General features: G+C 46.3%; 1 protein-coding gene across 1 annotated transcript in view; it reads right to left on the bottom strand.

The window, feature by feature from the left end:
• Positions 1 to 20500, bottom strand: part of LAMA1 (laminin subunit alpha 1) — a 123524-nt gene that overhangs the window by 62906 nt on the left and 40118 nt on the right. The window contains exons 4-16 of the mRNA XM_084778117.1: positions 17069 to 17311; positions 15541 to 15720; positions 13859 to 13948; positions 12603 to 12720; positions 11004 to 11182; positions 10294 to 10399; positions 9057 to 9217; positions 7877 to 8017; positions 6202 to 6375; positions 4987 to 5088; positions 4458 to 4669; positions 3062 to 3173; positions 709 to 819 (exon numbers count right to left, since the gene is read on the bottom strand). Of these exons, the coding sequence (XP_084634243.1) occupies positions 709 to 819; positions 3062 to 3173; positions 4458 to 4669; positions 4987 to 5088; positions 6202 to 6375; positions 7877 to 8017; positions 9057 to 9217; positions 10294 to 10399; positions 11004 to 11182; positions 12603 to 12720; positions 13859 to 13948; positions 15541 to 15720; positions 17069 to 17311 (1929 nt within the window). The remainder of the gene's footprint in view (positions 1 to 708; positions 820 to 3061; positions 3174 to 4457; positions 4670 to 4986; positions 5089 to 6201; positions 6376 to 7876; positions 8018 to 9056; positions 9218 to 10293; positions 10400 to 11003; positions 11183 to 12602; positions 12721 to 13858; positions 13949 to 15540; positions 15721 to 17068; positions 17312 to 20500) is intronic.

Raw genomic sequence — 20500 nt, 5'->3', positions numbered from 1 at the left:
TACAGGGAGAAGGGCTGAAGGAGCTCCTGGTGGGACTTAGGCAAGTGTTACCCTGTGCCAGCGTGAACTTCATGCCCAAGATTAATAGCACATTTGTTAAGCCTGGTTCCATCTAACGCTGCTCATGAAAGATGCCCTTATTTGTAGTTTAGCTGAACTAACTATAAATTTACATATGGTAAAATGTGGGTTTTTTCATGTTTTATTATTAAATTTGTACTGTGAGTTTTTAAATTTTGTATGTTTTAGAATTTTCATATGTGTGTGTACATTTGCATATATATTATATGTATAAGATATATTAGTAGTATCCTGGGGATGAGACCTAATTCTAAACACATTAATTTATGTTTTGGGATATGCCTTTATACACATAGCCTGAAAGTAAAAACATACAGTTAATTTTAGAATGCAAATGTTTTGACTCATTCATCACAAAAGAGTGTGTTTGAGACTCCTCCTTTGTGATGGAAAGTCACAGGTCAACAAGTTACAGAATTTAGATTTTTCAGATCAAAGATGCCTCAACTCGTCCCATGAAAACAATGCATAAATCAGCAGGTTAAAGGAAAAGCAGGTGATGTCTGAAGGTACCCGCTTGAATCTGGCATCTACAGAGCCAGACTCGAGGTAGGGAGTCCCTGGCCACAATAGACAGTGGATAGGCACGTCAGGGGGAGAGGCACACAAGGACAGCAGTAAACTCACAGAGCAAACTCCATGAATGTCACACTCAGAGGCGTGGCCGTGGCACTCGCAGGGCTGACAGATTCCTCCAAAGAGTATCCCATCCACTCGGTAATAGCCGGGGAGGCAGGACTGCAAGGGAAGAGGACCAGTCTGCAGTCAGTGCTCCTGAAAGGTGGTCTTTGTACGCATCAGACGACGTGTGGCTTTGCTGTCATGTAACCCATCTCTTTCCTAACACACGTGAACAAATTGGGAAGCACGTCTCCTAACCTAACCATTTTAATCGAGATAAGCACGTCCATGCCGTAAAGACACACCCCCTTCAGGTGTGCAGTCCAGTGTGGTCCAGTGCTTCTCAGTACAGTTATCGAGCTGTGTGGCCAGTTCATCTAATCCAACCTTATTTAGCGACTATGTAGTGTATTCAGAGGATGAGTTCAGTGCGCGCACACTTCACATATTGGGCACATATTTCTGTAAGTATACGTTTACAGAGCATGCAAAAACTTGGCGTTCAGACTATCTGTAGGCAGCGATCAATCCCACTGGAAGCAGGTCCTCACCTTGCTGGCCACACAAAAGCACTGGCAGAAAGCCCAACGGGAGCAAGCACAGCAGTGTTATGCTCTGCACATAGCTGGCCTTGGAGACCTGCATGGTAACAGCTCTATATGTTTCCTTCTGAAGTGAAGTCTTGCACACAGAATCCTCAAGGCTATGCTCTCGGTCAGCACTGGGCCTTCACAGACACCACTGCACTCTGCTCCACCCAGCGCTGATGGAGTCCTGTCTAGTCAGCTCTGCATTAGAGCGGTGGTCCTCACCCTGCCTAAGGCTGCGGCCCTTTAATATGGTTCCTCTTGTGGTGGTAACACCCTCTGTGTATTTAGCTCTCGGGGCATCCTGGAGAACAGCACCCATGCTTTAGAGATAGCAAATGCAGCGTGTGAGGACAGCACCTGGTGTGTCCTCGGGATAACCCAAGGGTAGCTGTGCCCAGCTCCAAGACTGTGTCACATCCAACTGCCAAGATCTTGGCTTGTCAAAGCCAGCTCAGAGGTCTCTCACAGAGATGTGGGAACAGGGATGGTTAGATTTGGACTCTTCCAAAACAGGTAACTTTAGACAGTAGAGTTTTTTTAATCATACATATATACATATGCATATACATGCATATAAATGTATACACAAGTGTGTATGTGTGTACATATATGTTCGTGTACGTACATATGTGTAGTATGTATGCATGTATGTATGTATGTATGTATGTATGTACTCCTGAGAGTGCGTTATCTCTCCATCTCCATGGGGATTGTCTCAAGAGACCCCAATAGATCAATAGATGTTACAACCCCCCCTTTTTTTTTTTTTTTTGGTTTTTCGAGACAGGGTTTCTCTGTGTAGCTTTGTCTGTCCTGGACTAGCTTTGTATATCAGGCTGGCCTCAAACTCACAGTGATCCACCTGCCTCTGCCTCCTGAATGCTGGGATTAAAGGTGTGCACCACCATGCCCAGCCCCATCATGACTCTTTAATATTGAAGTCATTTATATAAGATGGTATTCTATTTGTATAAAACCCATGCACATCTTCCAGATATTTTAAGCTGTCTCTAGATTACTGGTGATACTTAGTGAAATATAAATGCTATGCAGGTAAGCTTCATGCTACAGTGTTCAGGAATGATAATAGGGGGATTATCTATGCACGCTCGGCTCAGGGACAATGTTGTCATCCGGGGAATGTACGCTTTCAGTTCACAGATGCAGAATCTCTGCTGCCGTGTTCAGACAACCAGAGCAAACCAGCCAGAGAGCCAAGTGGTCTCAGGCCAGCTCCTGCTTGTGCACAGTCATGCTGGTGCTCCACAAGTGAGTGTAAATGTTCAGATAAGAAAGTGAAACTCTCTCTTAGAGGTGCAAGGTCCATCATGGGCACTAAACATTTCCTGTTGACTGAGGCAAGACAGCTATACAGAGTCCAGGAACCTCAAGGTAGCCCAGGCAGTCCTGGGAATTGAATTATTTGTTATTTTTAAAAATTTATACTTAAGTGTGTGTGTGTGTGTGTGTGTGTGTGTGTGTGTGTGTATGTGTGGCAGAGGACAGAGCGAAGAGCTCCGCCTGGAGCGGGAGTTACAGGCAGTTATGAGTTGCTCCATATCAGTGCTGGGAATTGAATTCCAGTCCTTTACAAAGTCAAGATGTAGTCTTTTGAACATTATGATGCCCAATGGTCTCATAACTCAAAACAATCTAAGCCACATGGGAGTTTTCTGAGGTTAAACCGCAGATGTTCATCATATCAGCTCCAGCGTACTTTTCCCCTTAGGAAATCAGAGAAAGGAGGAGACCGGCAGAGGCCAGCATACCTCACAGGAGGTCCCCGTGTAGCCTTGGGGACACTCACAGTGTTCCACGTCAGTAGCAACTGCCAGGTCTATAGCATTAGGGTTTGCTATGTCCAGAGAGACAGAATCCAGCCTGCAAACAGAGAAGGGTCAGCATATAGCTCTCATGCTTGCAAAACACTGCTCACAGTTCACTGAAGACTGGCGCCTATGAGGTTATTTAAAGGCAATGGGCCGGTGCTGTTTGTGTGCACCCAGGGTGTTCTCTGGCAGCCACCACTGTTCTCTGGGGATGCTGCAACAGCTCGTGACAAGAAGTGCTACTGTCCACAGGGAGCTGAGGGAAAGCTCTGACTGAACCTCCCTGGAGTGAAATGAAAGCACTTCACTGAGAGCAGTTGCCTGGTGGTGAATACAGAGACAATCCTTTCCTGGCTTGCACCAGGCTTACTCTAGCAGCATCCAATTTTCCGCTTGGCTTCGGCACACTGGCCTCCTCAAGTCCATCAAATGACCAAGGATGGACTCAGTAGCTCAGATAACTGTAAAAATAAGGCTGTGGGGCTGAGGAGCCATGTGACCAGGGGAGCCAACCTGCAGCAAGAGTGAGGTCAAAGTGTGTCTAAACCCTGAAAATCTCATCCTGAGACCGGCAGGATGGGACTCTTCTGTCCCTGCCCTGGGCCTGCAAGCCCAGGGACACATGTAGCCTTATGGCTCCCCCCTCTACCACCTTAAGGTGGTCTCATAGCCTGGCCTCTCTCCTTATAAGGCCATGTCCAGCAAGCACCTGGAATTCCTCGTCATGCAAAGAAGGAATTCCCAGCACCTTGGCCCAGGCGAATAACATACACTCATTCCAAAAGCCTCTACCATTCCCCAAAAGTTTAAATGGCCTTTGTTCTCCCAAATTAACTGAGCTGTCTCACTAAAGCCTGTCTCCTGGGAGTCTGTTCTGGTCGAGCTCACAGCCGCCTGAGGTCTCCTTGCTGTTCCTGCCTTGTTGGCCCTCTTGGGCCACCCATCTGATCCTAGGAGAACATGCCCTCAGGGGACAGAGAGCAGAGCGGGAGTGACCTAAGGCCATTGCCACTGGAGGAATGGAGGGAGAGAGGGAGAGAAGGAAAGAAGGAGAGAGGGAGAGAGATAAAGGGTGGGAGGCAATTTGGTTCAGTCACTGTTACCTCACTCAGCCCTGCCTGGAAGGACAGCACTTGTGATTTCAGAACCTAAAGTTGTCTGTCTCCTACCAGACGCTCTTGTCATTACACATGCCTGCCTCACGCCTTCAGCGTTCTAGTAACCCAGCTCCTGTAACTGTAGCCCTCACTTTAACATTAATGATGATGTAAACAGCAGCAAGGACAAGATTCCACTACCTGTGTTACAGCTTTGTCTCCTTCCTTTGAGCACATACCTATGGAGTGCCATCTTAGCAGAATTATAGTTGGCTCTGATCAGGAGGTGTGTCACATTGGCCAGGACGGTCATCAGCTGGTCACGGTCAATCTCCTTCCTGGTATTAAAGTCCCGGAAGTTCTCAGGCACAAGTCTGACCACATTGAAGTACTCCTCGTATGGTTGCAAGGACAGGCCCTCAGCCTGTGTACTTACAGTGAGCCCGTTTCCCTAGGATTTAAAACCACGAGGAAAGACATTTGCAATTCAATTTAGTGCCAAAAAATTAAAATAAAATTCTTTATCCACCAATCAAGTTCTTACAGCAAACACATGATGGAGTATATGACCCACTCTGGAGTTACTACCAGAGCAGGGGCAGTTAACTGTATTCTTTTTTATTTTGCATGTGTATGTGCAATTGTACATATATAGCACACACACACACACACACACACACACACACACACACACACACACACACTAGTGAGTATGTATTCACCCCACCAGACCTCAAGCTCTACAGCAAATCAATGCAAATCAGTCACCTTGATGATGACATCATCATAAGACATGAGGTCACTGTCCACCGTCTCCACTGGGAGGTCGTAAGACACTGTGTATTTCAGGAACCCACCAAATGCCGTCAGCTGGAAGAGTAAAGTGAGAGTGAGGAGGACCAGGGACAACAGTTGTAGCCTTAAGTCAGGGGAACTGTTGCTAGGATCCACCAGGGTACATCCAGGCCACGAGCCACCCTGATGGCCATAAGGGAGGAAAGCCACACTACAGGCATTTAACAGCTATGGTCATGAAGAAGAAGCCCTTGACATTTGCAGAAGAAAGGGAAACAGTCCATCTCCCAACTCCCAAGGTAAAGCATCTAAATGTAAAAGAAAGAAAGAAATGGAGGGAGGGAGGGGGGAGATACATAGATAGATAGATAGATAGATAGATAGATAGATAGATAGATAGATAGATATAAAACTCAGGAGTCTGAGGCAGGAGTGTAAATGCAAGGCCAAGTAGAGATACACAGAAAGAGCCTGTTCCCCCAAACAGATAGGTATATATATATTTATATACAAATTAAACAAAGAGTAATAGAATTAACTAGAAGCTTATCAAATTATAAGGTTAATTTATAAAGGAACTGGACCACCTTAACTCCAATCATAGAGTTACTTAAACAGATGCCCTTGGCTGTATCTATTTATTTATTTATCTCTCAGATTGTGGAGAGATAGGGAATAATTAACTGGTGAGTGGAAACCAAACACCAATGACAGGAAGGTTCAGTCTTAGAAGTCAACTCTCTGCACCATCACCAATGTAGATTGTTTGTCGTGCATTTTCTTTAAATTGAAACAGGCATAATTCTGGCCTTCTGTGACCTTCACACGAGCAGCAGTTTGCCTTGTTGAGGAAACAGGAGCAGAGCAGACACTCGCTGTTAGGAGCCTTTCCCTGAGTGTCCTCCACTGTGCAGAGTGTGCTGCAAACTAGGCAAAGTGGAAACACACCCAGTGCTCTATAAAAGATCTGAGTTACTCAAGGACTGAGAGGAATAAAGACTAAAGTCAGTCACAGTGAAGGGAATGCGATTCACAAGGCATACTGTTTAGGAACCAGGAGGTGCACTCTCAGACAGTGTGCGTGAGGGCTGTGAACACTAGCAAACTCATGGCCAACAAGTCTTCCTCCAGCTCTTAATGTTCTCTGAGAGGTCTAGCTGGACGCTCCCGCCCCCTACCCCCACACACCTTGTTTCCGAGGTAGGCCTCAGGAGCTGCCCAGTAATACGTGGCCTTCAGCCTCTGCATGGCTGCTGTGTTGTTGATGCTGATCTGACGGCGCCCGCCGAGCGCATCCTGCTGAGACTGGATCTTATCTGGGCTGGTCAAATCAGTGACCAGCCACCCTGACATATTGGTCACCTTAAAGAAAAATGAATAATTTTAGAATATGGCACAAAAGTCACCTTAGATTTCACCAAGTCCTGGGCAAATATCTTTGCTACAGGGAGTCTGGCAGAGTGACTCTAGGCATAAGATAGAGCGAGTAGGAGTGATGTCACTGAGGCACAGTGAAGGATTGCTCACAAGAGTTGAGGACAGCTGAGTACGTGTCACACACCTCAAGGCCACATCTGTCACACGGAAGAAACAGAAACACACAGGCTAGGCTTACATATGTAAGGTGGGGTTTTTGTTGTTGTTGGTTGGTTTGTTTTCTGAGACAGGGTCTCAGTATGTAGCTCTGACTATCCTAGAACTTCTTCCTCCTCCTAAATGCTGGGATTAAAGGTGTGTGCCATCGTATTTTAGATTTTTAATAAGAGCAGAGAGACTACTACAGGTTCAATATCCCTAATCTAAAAAGTCCCCGAATCCAGAATTCCTAGAGTCACACATGGAAACCTTCACACCTGACCTCACTTGAGTCATAGAACAGGTGCAGCCAAAAGATTACACAAAAGCTGTATTCAGGCCATGTGGATAAACTGTATATAAGACATGAGTGAACACACACACACACACACACACACACACCAGACACATACATATACACACACTCACACCATACACACACACATATATACACACATACACACACCACACACACCACACACATACATATACACACACACAGACAGACACATATACACATATACACACATACACACATACACATACAAATACACATACCACACACATATACATACATATATACACATACACACACACACACTCACACACACACACATTCCAAGAAAGAAAATACAAAATGCCTCTGTTCTGCAGCATCTTAGCTAAGGGGTGCTCCATCTATATGTGCCACGATTAAAATATCTTCCTATTTCTGACTGTCCTTTCTTGGCGGTTCTGCTTTACAGCCAAACAATGAAAGATGTGTAAGAGCCTTAGACCCTATACTTGCTGAAGGGTGATGAGAGCCCTGCTAGTGTAGTGGCTTGGACGGTCGGTAGTGGGTAAGCCCAGACCCCAGCAGGCCCTCCCTCACCTCCGGTCAGCACACACTGAACTCTCCAAATGCATTACTCCAGGGCTCCGGGACCCCAGCCCTGCCTGTCCTTGTAATTCCATGGAATCTTCCGCTGTTCCCACCATGACACGCTCCCCCCTCCGAGATGAAAATCCCCATGACCCCAAGTGTGTCCTCAGGAGAATTAGAAACAGGGCAGACTCTACAGCACCATTCCAGCCAGTTATTACGACTGGCAAATATATACAGCCATAAACACACGAATTACACCGGTAATGTGGCGGTGCTTTTAGCGGTGGGCTGCCCGGGATGTGGCCTTGGTCTCTCCAAATGGAAGAGCGTGGCTTAGGGGAAGCTGGCCTCCTGGCTTCCTAACATGGCCACAGATGGCCTCCATGACCCACTTGTTAACCAAGTCGCAGCGTCTCCCACCTGACTGACGGACCACGTGAGGCTGTCACAGACATCGGAGACGCCAAAACAGAAGCACTCGGAGCAGCCCTGGGGGTTCGTCTCCTTCAAGTTATAGAATCCTTGTTTGCAGCGATCACAATTCTTTCCCTCAACATTTTTCTGTAAGTAAAAAAAAAAAGAGAGAGAGAGAGGATTAGCAGGCGAGGCTAGTGAGACAGGAGAAAATGACATGAGCAGAGCATCGATAAGGAAGAGATCCATAGAAACAGGTGATAAATGCACCGTTAAATAAAAATTCAAAGCACATGGGAAACCTCCAACAGTTATTGTTTACGAATAGAGAGCCTGTGACAACTTGCCTGACTCTGCAACGAAGAGCAAGTCCCAGCTGCACAAGTGTGGTCAGTACATTGAAAGAAATCCCATCTTGTTTTTAAATCTTTCGTTAAATAAAAACTATTCGTTTACTTATTTATGTTTGCATTTTGTTTGGTCTTAGCTTTGCTTTGTTTGGGGGTTTTATGAGCCAGAGTCTTACTGTGTAGCCCAGGCTGGCTGGCCTCTATGTCTCGAGCCCCTCCAGGCGTCTCATCCCTGGGATTAGGGCATGCACACTGTACAAATGTTTTAAGATTTAAGGAAGGCTGTGTAACTATTTGGTTCGCTTGTAAACACTCAAGCTGATTTTCAGTCGCATGCAACATCGGCTGAAAACTCTGTTTTCATGGGAATAAGATGTAAGGGACGAACAGGAAAGGCCAGGAATTCCACGGAAATGGCTATTAATATCATATGACCAAATAAGATCCTTCTTGGGCACCACATGTATGCATTCCTATGATTATGCAATTCTCTTTCAGGAGAAATTTAAGATAACAGATCTGCATTTCATTAGAGTTCTGGGAAATTCAGCATTTACCTGGTTCCCCTCCAAGCACGGAGCTGGAAGACAATGCCAAGGAAATGGCACATGGTGTTGGGTTTCATCTTAGAAGTCACAGAAATGCCTCAGAGGTGCCACAGGAGAGGAAGCCAGGTACCCATCTAAACCCAAGGGTGCAGAAAAGGGCCAGCTTGCTGTGACATGCTGCACTGCATCTGCGCAACCCTCCCTGCTCCGCGCAATGCTTGATCATCTGAGCCAGAGGAGCAGAGAACCCCAGAAGAGACTCAAAGTTTCTCTGACTGCTACACTCACCTTACAAAGACACGGCTCTATGCACGGGTCATCATTCATGCTGCCGGCGGTACTGCAGTCACAGGGCACGCAATCTGGGAAGCCCCGGTAGCCAAACTGGCAGCGATCGCATTTGTCTCCCGCATAGCCTTCCTTACATGGACACTGACCTGGCCACTTCCCTGGGGGAAGAAAACAGCAACACTCATCCAACGTGATGTTCTGGGGTTAGAGCAGGGGCCTGCAAACTTTCTGCGGGGGGCCAGTGAGTGCAAACTGCAATCTCTTTGAGCAGAAAATTTCAGGTAGGGCTAGCTAACGATGCACTGTCATTGCCCTCATACAGCCATGGACTTACACATACATTGGCTCTCTCTGCTCAAATAAAACAGTGTGCAGATTTGGCCGGTAGGCCACAGTTTGCTATAGTGTGGGTGTAGAGAGAAGCACCGAATTAAAACCCACAGGCAGAGCTCCCGTCCCATACTGCAACTCCACTCCTGACCCCAGAGTAAAATACAGCCCACACCCAGAAAAATAACTGAATTATGAATGCTCACAGCAGTGCTTTTTGTTACAGCCAGAAGGTACGATTAACCATAGGTTTATCTACTAAAGACAGATGAACGGCCGCTCACAGCTGCAGTCAACATTTTAAATTCCCTCGGTGAATAGAAGTATCAGGTTTTACATATGCCCTCATCAAGTAGATAGTGCCTGAATATGTAAAATGTGATGCAGTTCAACAAGTACCACTGAGCAACAGAAAGAACTGTAGTAGTGGCACCCACACAACAACACGACCTCGAGGAGCCAGAGTGAGAGGATGAAGTGATTCAGAAAAGCCCCACATAGCAGATGGCTCAGTTTCATGTAGAATAAATAGTCGGTGAAGAAAATCCTCAAACTTCTACATCCTGGTAGTAACTTTACCCAACACAAACCATCCACACATGCACCCTAGATCAACTGTACACACAGTACACAGAGCTCTTACCATTGGCCAAGTCAACTGCACACACAATAGACGGAGCTCTTACCATTTGGCCAAGTCAACTGCACACACAGTAGACCGAGCTCTTACCATTGGCCAAGTCAACTGCACACACAATAGACGGAGCTCTTACCATTTGGCCAAGTCAACTGCACACACAGTAGACCGAGCTCTTACCATTGGCCAAGTCAACTGCACACCCAATACACAGAGCTCTTACCATTTGGCCAAGTCAACTGCACACACAGTACACTGAGCTCTTACCATTGGCCAAGTCAGAATGGAGGTCGTCCTTGACACAGATAGGACTCAGAGACCCCACAGGGTCACAGTCACAGGGACGGCAAGGCTGGTCCTCATAAGGAGAGACCTGAAAGGCAGAACGAGTCCTGGATGGCCTCACCAGACATAGCGGCATGGTTTGACATAAAAACCACACTGTCAACCACGAGGTAGCAGCGACCTATTCCAGGGGAGACTATGGCTGCAGGTGTCAGAACAAGGCTCTAAACACCTTTTTGATGGGGACAGTGGCTAGTATCATCAGCAAAGCATCATTCTTCCTTGTTTCTGCTGCTCCCCTCCCCTCCACTTTCCCCCACCTCCCCCCTGACCTCCCCCCAACCTCTCCCCCACCCCCTGGCTGCCACCACTGCCATCTTTGACTCCCTGTTGAGCATCGGCAATGAATGAGACCCTCTATATCAAGCCAATTGAGGGGTGGGTGGATGCACGCTATGGCCGAGGTATAGCCCCATCAGTCACTAGCTGAACCTGCGCATTTATAGTTAGAATGACCACATAGCTCGCAGGACCCCAGTTCAAGTTACATAGCAACGCATGCACACGCCCACTCTAAGGAAGAAAGCAAGCTGCTGTGGAAGACAAAAAATCTGAAGAACAATAGAACCACAGACAGGGCACTTAGTGAGGTGCGTCCTCCACCTTGAAGGCCGTGGGGCTCTGCCACTTACTTTGTGAGGTCTGTAATACTGGTCGACGCAGGTCTCACAGTTGACCCCTGTGGTGTTCTGCAGGCAGTTGATACAAACCCCTCCTCCGCTGTATTGCCCGGCAGCGTTCAGACTTCTCTTCTCTTTTGCAACATTCTCATCATAGTAACAGTCTTTGGCTTTATTGTGACAGTTGCATTCTAGGAAGACATTTTAATATCCCAGTTGGCACATGTAACGTGTCCTATTTAAAGGAAAACCTTATTTCATGGGGTTAATGCCAGTGTTTTAAAATTCTAGCATAAATAATTCCATGAGATATAGGCAAGGGCTGGAGAGATGGCTCAGTGGTTAAGAACACTGGCTGTTCTTCCACAGGTCCAGTGTTCAGTTCCCAGCACCCTCGTGGGTGCAAGCATCCTCCATGCCAGTCCCAGGGCAGCTGGTGACCTCTTCTGACCTCCTTGGACATAGGGCATAGGGCACATGCAAGTAAAACACCTATTTATATTAAATAAATAAATACTTTCTAAAAAGATATAGACAATATTCTAGAGGAAAAAATGGGAATTGCCATCAAAATAATTAAATGCACTAGGTGGGTGTGGCAGTGCACACACATGATCATGTAATCCCAGAGTTCAGAGGCTGAAGCATGGCAGAGGCAGACCCTCGCCTGCACTATGTAAGGAGCGCTTTCTCAACGCGATCCTGTGGGCTTGCAGTGTGGGTCAGGGACAGAGTGCTGTGGAGTAAAGGTGAGGCCCAGGGCTAAAGTTAAAAGGCAATTCTGGGGACTGAAGACATTGTTCCAAAGTTAAGAGCATTGGCTGTAACTGGGCATGGTGTCGCATACCTGTAATCCCAGCTCTTGGGAGGCAGAGGGTGGTGGATCTCTGTGAGTTCGAGGCCAGCCTGGTCTACAAAGTGAGTCCAGGACAGCCAAGGCTACACAGAGAAACCTTGTCTGGAAACCATCCCCACCTCCCAAAAAAAAAGCACTGGCTGCTCTTCTAGAGGACCCAGAGTCAGCTTCCAGCACCCGTATGGCAGCTAGCAACCATTTGCAACTACATGTCTAGGGGATCTAATGGCCTCTTCTGGGCACTAGATATGCAAGTAATGTACAGACATAGAAACAGGCAAAATGCACAAAGACATAAGGAAAAGCTACATTAAAAAAACTAATGGCTTTTAAATGGCAACTCTGTAGAATGGCATATATTAACATATAACATAAAGTTTCAGAAAAGTACTAAAAATAGAAATTGAGAAAGAGGGAGATAAAGTGATTTTTTTAATTTAACAATAATTTTATTAAAATATATTTTAGTGTGTGTGTGTGTGTGTGGTTTGATACTCAGTACCATAATCAATTAAGTAATTAATTTCTCAAACTTCAAATTTGTAGCTAATAAACACATGGGAAAAGAAACTTAGGTAAAATAGTGAATCCACAATGATACCTTCAGCCCTTAAATATCACCAAGGTAATGTGCATCTTTGGGCAGCATCTGAAATGCTGAAAAGCAAGTTATCTAATGCTTATCCTATTCAAGGTACCATGAGCCAAAACATGCGAACCAGAGCCTTCGCTCACTAAGCAGCACGTGTACTCACCCTCACACTCGTTACCCGACAAGATGGTTCCGGGCTTCCAGGGCCGCTGATGGTAGCCGGGGCAGCACCTGTCACAGCTCTCGCCACAGGTGTTATGTTCACACTGACACTGCAGTCGCTAAGCAAAGCAAGGATACAAAAACGGAAGCTCAAAACTTGACCTTGTATTTTTCTTAGTTTTATTTAAGGGAAAAGAGTGATCACATGAAGCCAACATGTGGGAGCTGGGGGTGTATCATGTTGTCAAGTTACCGGGCATTTTACTGATGGAGAAGATACACTCACAGCCTGATTACAAACGGAACTAAAATATGTTTTAACTTAACACGAACGTTCTTTAAAATGATGCATTGACTTTAGGGGCTAGGAGTCCTTTAACAATAGTTTGATTAACTACTAAGAGATTCTACCATTGTTTGCTTGATGATTTTCTGATGCTCATCAGTATGTTTTTCAGGATCAAAAATAGAAAAATGTGCAGGTGAGGATCAGCCAGTTGACGTACTGCTACCGAGCCTGAAAACCCACGTTCCACCCAGAGAGCCGCCGCAGGATGGAAGGAGGGAACCGTGGTCCCTGAGCTGCTCTCCAAACCTCTCCTTGTGCGCCATGGCATGGTTCCCAAAAATAAATAAATAGATGTTAAAAATACTTTTAACACAGAATAATATGGGCTGAGGGTGGGTCTCACTGGTATAGTGCTTCCCTGGGAGGCACAGGACCTGGAGTTAAGTTCCAAGCAGTGCAAAGATTAAACAACCATAATTAACAATAAGTAAAATAAATAAAACAGAATACTCCTATTTTAATGGGTACCAAACTCCAAAGATTGGAAGTAAATACATGTTTCAAAAAGAGTTATCCAATTATTTACTTAGTATTACACCCAAACAGACAAGTCTGTTTTTCTTGACTTAGTGCCCACAGTAATAGGAAGAAGGGAATCATAAACATATCAAATATAATTTACATCGCCATATGCCATTTGCCTGACGTTCTTATCATACTATGGAAGATCATGGAGTTGTTGGACCCCGTAATGGGTCTTACTACAGTCAACACAGTTGGGGCTTAGTTAGTTTCGATAGAAGGAAAATGATGACCTTGCTGAAACCAAAACCAATTAAGCTATCTACGTTTTTAAATGTTTAACTTGATGTGACGCCTCTTCCCGTCTGCCTTGAACAGCGAAGGAAAACATTGCTGTTCTAACTTCTGTGTCGAGGTTTCAGTAACTGTGAAGCACTAGGACTCACCTTTGTTTCTGCATCCCACGGGCAGCTGCTAGCGTGGCCGTAGCAAATACACATCCCTCCGACGGAAATGTCTTTTATCGAATAGTAATACTAAGAAAAAAGAGCGTAACAGACACATATCAAGAACCCCTTTCTTTGGGTGTGAAGTAAATGATGGTGCCCCACAAACACCCCACAAACACCATACAAACACCCACAAACACCCCACAAACATCCCACAAATATCCCACAAACACCCACAAACATCCCACAAACACCCCACAAACACCCACAAACATCATCCCACAAATACCCTACAAACACCCAAAACCTCATACCCCACAAACATCCCAAAAACATCCCACAAACACCCCACAAACACCCACAAACATCCCACAAACACCCCACAAACATCATCCCCCAAACACCCAAACACCCCACACCCCACAAATATCCCCAAAACATCCCCAAAACACCGCACAAACACCCCACAAACACTCCACAAACACCCCACAAACATCATCCCCCAAATACCAAATACCCCATACCCCACAAATATCCCCAAAACATCCCACAGACATCCACAGACACCCCACAAACACCCCACAAACATCATTCCACAAACATCATCCCACAAACACCCACAAACACCCCACTTCAGCCCCTGAGCTGAACACTAAACTTATTTACATGCACATAGAAAATTTTATTTCACACACATAGAGCCTTGGTGCTCAGCTCAAACCATTAGTGCTCAAATTCTTTCATCAACAGGACCTAAGAGGGTCTAAAACAATTTGTCATGTGGTTTTGCCATAAGCCAAGGTTCCTCTTTGTATTCACCTGCTCAGTCTCATAGGATTGGTTAGGTGAACACAATGTGTGCAGGAAGGATGGTACGTGATGGGTTTCCAAAGTGTTATTTTACCTTTTCTTCTAGCAGCTTTATGGTTCCAGCTTTTGAATTAAATGTATTTTTGCATTGGATATATGTATGTATGTATGTACGTATGCATGCATGTGTGTACGTATGTATGCATATATGTATACGTATACGTGTGTGTGTGTGTGTGTGTGTGTGTGTGTGTGTGTGTGTGTGGTGAGTTCTAACAGGCTCAGCCCTGATCATCAGAAAAATACACATGACAACCACCAGGGGGCGCGATGGCATCCCAACAGCCCCCAGTGCCTGACTGACAGCCCCCAGCCCTGAGTATCTGTGAGATGCTCAGGGCTAAAATGGACTTTTAAACCAGTGTAGCCGACTTACACATACAGCTACCCCACAACCTAGTAATTCACTCTGAAGTGATGGGAGAGGCATAGGAATGTTGTCCACACATGCATTTTATACTGAACTGTACATTTTACAGTTATACATTTTCCTAAATATTTCTCAAGTTTTACCATTTCAAGTTAAAAATAAAATAAAATAAAATGCCTGGGTCACTGAAGCTCAGATGTAGGACAAAGGCCATTGCATTTTCCAGGAGACTGCACTGTGGGGACAGGTAAGGGGGGTGAGGAGGCCTGAAGGATGCTGGAGCCATCACTACAGCAGGTTTTGTAACAAATGACAGGAAATAATCTTCAGTAAACTAAGGGTAGCTGGGAAGGCCAGAGGCCAACCAAAAGGAAATGAGGAACGGGATGTGCCCTGCAACAAACTTTGCACAAAGGTCAGGGACACGCCATGTACTCACGCGCCTTGTGACAATAGGGTCAAGGTCTCTGAGGTCCCGGTGGCTGAGGGTCATGAGGTCGGCATTGAGGGTTCTGATGCGCTGCAGACGAAGGCGTATGTACCGTGCTGAGGTGAACTCCAGCAACCGGGGGGAGGGGTCATCTGCGCTTGGTCTGCCATTGATGAGTGATGTGTGAATCTGGACACAGCCAAACATACATGTCAAATGTATGCATGTGCAACATGTGTACACACACACACACACACACACACACACACACACACACACACACACCCACCAAAGTCCTGTGAAAGAATCTTTACAAAGATAAATCTAGCCAGGCAGTGGTAGTGTACACCTTTAATCCCAGCACTCGGGAGGCAGAGGCAGGTGGATCGCTATGAGTTCAAGGCCAGCCTGGTCTACAAAGCGAGTCCAGGACAGCCAAGGCTACACAGAGAAACCATGTCTCAAAAACAAACAAACAAACAAACAAATAAAGATAAATCTAAAATCTAGGCTTTGTTTAAAAACACCTCAGCTAACCTGTGTCAGGTACTCTTAAACAGTGGTCCTCATTCTGCCTCAGCTTGTGAGTTACCCACTCTACTACCTCAGAAGTTTCTGGAACTCTCTCAGCAGCACAGTGCGAGGGTCTCTTAACACCCAACATTATGGTATAGCGTCTCAGAAGCAGATCTGGAATGCCATGAACAGGCTAGCGAGGGTAAGGAGATATGCCCCAAATTTAAGGACACCGCCCTCTCAGTCAACCTCGGTGGCTGCACACCTTCCTGCCCAGATCCCGCCGTGGAGAACACCTGGGAGTTTTTTTAACATTGTTCACTCACTGAGCTTCACCATGGTGGTGAAGAATGGACTATCTCTGTCTCACTTTGAGTGTACTGGAGTGTACACTGAACACTAACTCATGGACAGCTCTATCCTCCACACCCCTGGAAGCGGGAGAACGAGGAACTATGGAACATTTACAAGCACTTTTGCACTCTGATTTTCATCTATCTGTGCTTTAGTAAAGACAGAGCCTCGCTATTTATTTCACTAGCTCAGGATCCCCCTTGCTCCAACCTCTTACGTGCCGCCATGCCTGACTTCTCATTATTATTTATTTATTTATTGGTTTTTTCGAGACAGAGTTTCTCTGTAGACCAGGCTGACCTCGAACTTACAGCAATCTGCTTGCCTCTGCCTCCCGAGTGCTGGGATTAAAGGCGTGCGCCACCACACCCAGCCTGACTTCTCTTTAATTAACACACGTCCTTGCCCTGGTCTCATGGAAAGATTCCATGGTGGGGAGAGGACAGCAGAGTGAAGACTGAGGGGACCTTATGCTGGGAAGAAACCAACACTTAGACCCCAGTCAGGGCTCCTTTAAACAGTGAGGTAGGAGCTCACACGCACACCTCAGGACTAAGGGTGACTGACTCTGACTGGTCAACACAGGCTCCCATGGTGGGTATCACAGTAACATTTGAGGTAGGGGGTCTCTGATGACAAGGAGCCACTTCTGCGGGGCACACAGTACCTCTCCATGTTCAAGAGGCACCAGCTTAGAATAATACGAGGTGCAGATGACTTCATTGTCAGCTCTGTAGGTGGGAGGTCCCCGTCTTGGAGTGATTTTGTAGCGTGTCAAGCACTCTGTGTCGCTGACTGCGTAGTACTGCCAGGGTTTGTACTTGACGCCATCCACAGAGCGTTCCAAAATCCAGTTCCCAGGCCGAGGGGCGTTGGCGGCTTTAATGATGACATAGGCAACTTGAAAGACCTGTGACGAAGAAAGCTCAGTCCAGAATCAACACGTCAAGCACAAGACGGCAAATATCACAAGAACACACTTGTGTGTAAAACAGCCCAAATCATAGACACAGCCTGCAGAACTCTGGCTGCCAGAGGCTAGAGGGAGGACCAAGAAATGGCTTCTGGGTACAAATTTCAGTTATGCAGGATGGGCGAAGCATCACAGTCTGATGTATAACAATGTTGCTACGGTAACAGTCCTGTCCTCTGTTGGAATTTACTAAACAGAGAAACCTTCTGTGCCCTGACCACACGCACAAAGATGGTAATTCTGGATTTATAGATACATGGTGGTTGTTTCATGGTGTTTGTGTGTAAGAACTCATATGCCATACACATTAAATATGTAAAATTCCAAAAACAGAATCAGAAGCTGATGCCCGAAGGCCAGAGTGATGATTGTGTGGGTCTGTCTATGCTTTTGAGCACAACTTCTCACACCTGACACGAGGAGGCAGGTGCGCCTGGTGGTGGTTTTCAAGATGAACAACAGCAGCAAAGCACATGCTTAATTAGCTATTACCTGTGATGTCATTTATATTAATGTGGGATTGCTCTGTTGTTTCCAGTGCCTTCCTCTGCTTGGATCTGACAACTGCAGTGTTACTTTACCTTAGTGGTAGTAACAGAAATAGATTTCATACAGTGAATCGGAGGCAAAGTTGAAAAGGAGACTCCATCACAGTCCACCAGAACAGCTAAATCCAAACCTTTGCTTTCTGATAATGCCTGTTTCCCTGTTGATTCAAAACCTACCACAAGTCCTATGCTAGAGCTAGTGAGAAGATGCTAGATTCCACTGTCACATGACTCTCAAACATCAATTCTAAAATCTAAATCTTTTTGTATCTATGCGATGCGTGTGCATGTAAGTACATGTGCCCATGTGCGTGTACATGTGTGCGAGTGTGAGTGTGTGTGCGTGCGTGTGTGCATGTGTGTGTGTGCGCGAGAGAGAGAAATTGCATACACCTGTGGAGACAGAAGTGGTCTCCATGAGGCACTTTGTCACAGCAGCATTGAAAGGTAGTTGATAAACCAACGTCTGTGGGTTTGGACTTTGTTAAGAGGCTTTGGAGCCATGCTCTCAGGATAATGGGGGATTATTACATACATAAAACATATATGTAAATGTTTACATAAACACCTTGGCATGTTTGCAGCCACCCACAAATATGTTTGTGTATGCATATGTACACATAGGGAATAAAGCTGCCATCTCTGCATGTCTTGCTTCTGTTTACTTTAGTTTTTTCCCACCTGCTACTCACTAACTTCAGGACACGCGAGCTCCTCAGAATTGACCTATCATACACCGACTGTGCATCTACTGTTCCTAAGGAATCTGTGGAATGGCAATCCTGTCTTCTTCTGACAAACAGCTGCTCACCTACATGAGATGTTCCCTGGCAGAGGTTAGCCTGTTACTGCCACAGGTGCCTGACACTGCCTCTGTGTGTGTGTGTGTGTGTGTGTGTGTGTGTTTGTGTTATGTCCCTTTGTAAGGCCATTACCACACCTCAAGAGGATCAGAAGCAAGATGGTTTGATACATGAAGACAGAGAAGCACATTCTCCTGTTTGCTCATCACCACAGGAGAAGAACTGATGAGCATGGGGGACAATGACGACTCTCCACCTGCGTACAAAACCAGACTCGGCAGAAGTACCATGGTGATCAGGCAGCTCGCTGGACAGTGACAGAAACACCAGCATGCAATGTGTTTACACTCATGGTTCCGTTTTCACACTTGAGAAGGAGGTGAACAGCAGGCTCACCACAAGCCTGCGAAGAGCGTGGTCATCTCTCATCTCATACAATCCCAAACCATCCTGGGATTGGTTCTGTGCCTGCTTCACGTTTGGAAACCATCGCTGCAGGTTTCCAAATGAATCCCGGCACTCTCCTTCCAAGTCCTCAAGCCTTCAGCTAGGACTCCTTCCGGGAGCAAGCATTGACCCCTGAGCAGCACCTGAGCACTGAGCTCTTTTTTGCAGTAACAGCAGCAGCAGCAGCAGCAGCAGCAACAACAACAATAACACGCTGCCTCTCCATCTACCTCCAAACCAGCTTCATATCTCAAGATGGGGAACAGCCATTGCTCCAGGTACATCTGCGGTTTGTACCAGGATAGGCAGGACAGAAAAGATGCTGGCGGTGTGGGGGAGGGGAGGGGGCATGAAAAGGCAGCTAATAAATATTAACTTGAATAACAGAGTTAACCACAGAGGCGATGCTATGTCTCTTAGAAACTCACAACTGCATTCTGAGGATGACAAGAGCTACTGCTTCCTGCACCTCAGCTAGCAAACTAGGGCACAGAAAAGGTTTGTAACCTTCTTGAGACTCCCCCAAGTACCTCATAGCTCTACACTGTGAGAAGTGAGCTGAGAAGTCTGTGCTCCTAGCTCTCGGCCATGACATCACAGATGTAAAGGACAGGGTGGAAGGAGCTTGCGGGTGGCTGTCGAGTACCAGCCTAGTTTTCCCAACGCTTCCCGTCAGCTGTTAGCAGGTACAGCAATACTAAGTTCCCATTCCTGGCCCCAGCCCCTGCCAGCCTTTACACAGACAGCTGAGCTGTGCGTGGAGCCATGGTGGGAAAGGCCAGGACCGCAGGCAGGAGGACGGCTAACTCACAGACTGATGAAAACCCGTCCGTCAGGAAGCAGGCCATTGTTCTTGCAATCTCTCAATAGTCCTCAAGGTCCCCAAATCAGAGACCAGGAAGCAAACTAAAAGAGGAATGCGGGCTGTGGTCCTGATAAAAAAAAAAAGGAAGAGGATGCTACGAAGAGTCTAAATACAACTTTCTCTTCTTGTCCATTGTTGCCTCAACCTGTTTTCAGGCTCTCCAAAAGGGGAAACCAGAAAAGAAACGAAGACCGGACTGAGCTCTAGGTCTGACAAGGAGGAAAGGGATGCTGTAAAGAGTCTAAATATAAACTGTGTCCCCTGCAGCCCAGCTGGGGCCGAGTTACGCACTCCCTCCCCAGACTTCCTGTGTTAAAGTCCTAACTCCTCACCCCTTACCTCTGACTGGGACTGTGTTTGGAGATAAGGCCTTTGAAATACAAGGTGACTGACTCACTGAGACCCGATGTCCTTATGAGAAGAATTGAAAGACTCGGGACATAGCTCAGGCAAGGACAAGGGT

The sequence above is a fragment of the Acomys minous genome, assembly GCF_964271855.1.
Source record: "Acomys minous genome assembly, chromosome: 4".
Lineage (NCBI taxonomy): Eukaryota > Metazoa > Chordata > Mammalia > Rodentia > Muridae > Acomys > Acomys minous.
The sequence above is the reverse complement of the archived record's forward strand: the minus strand, read 5'-3'. Positions and strand labels throughout refer to the sequence as shown.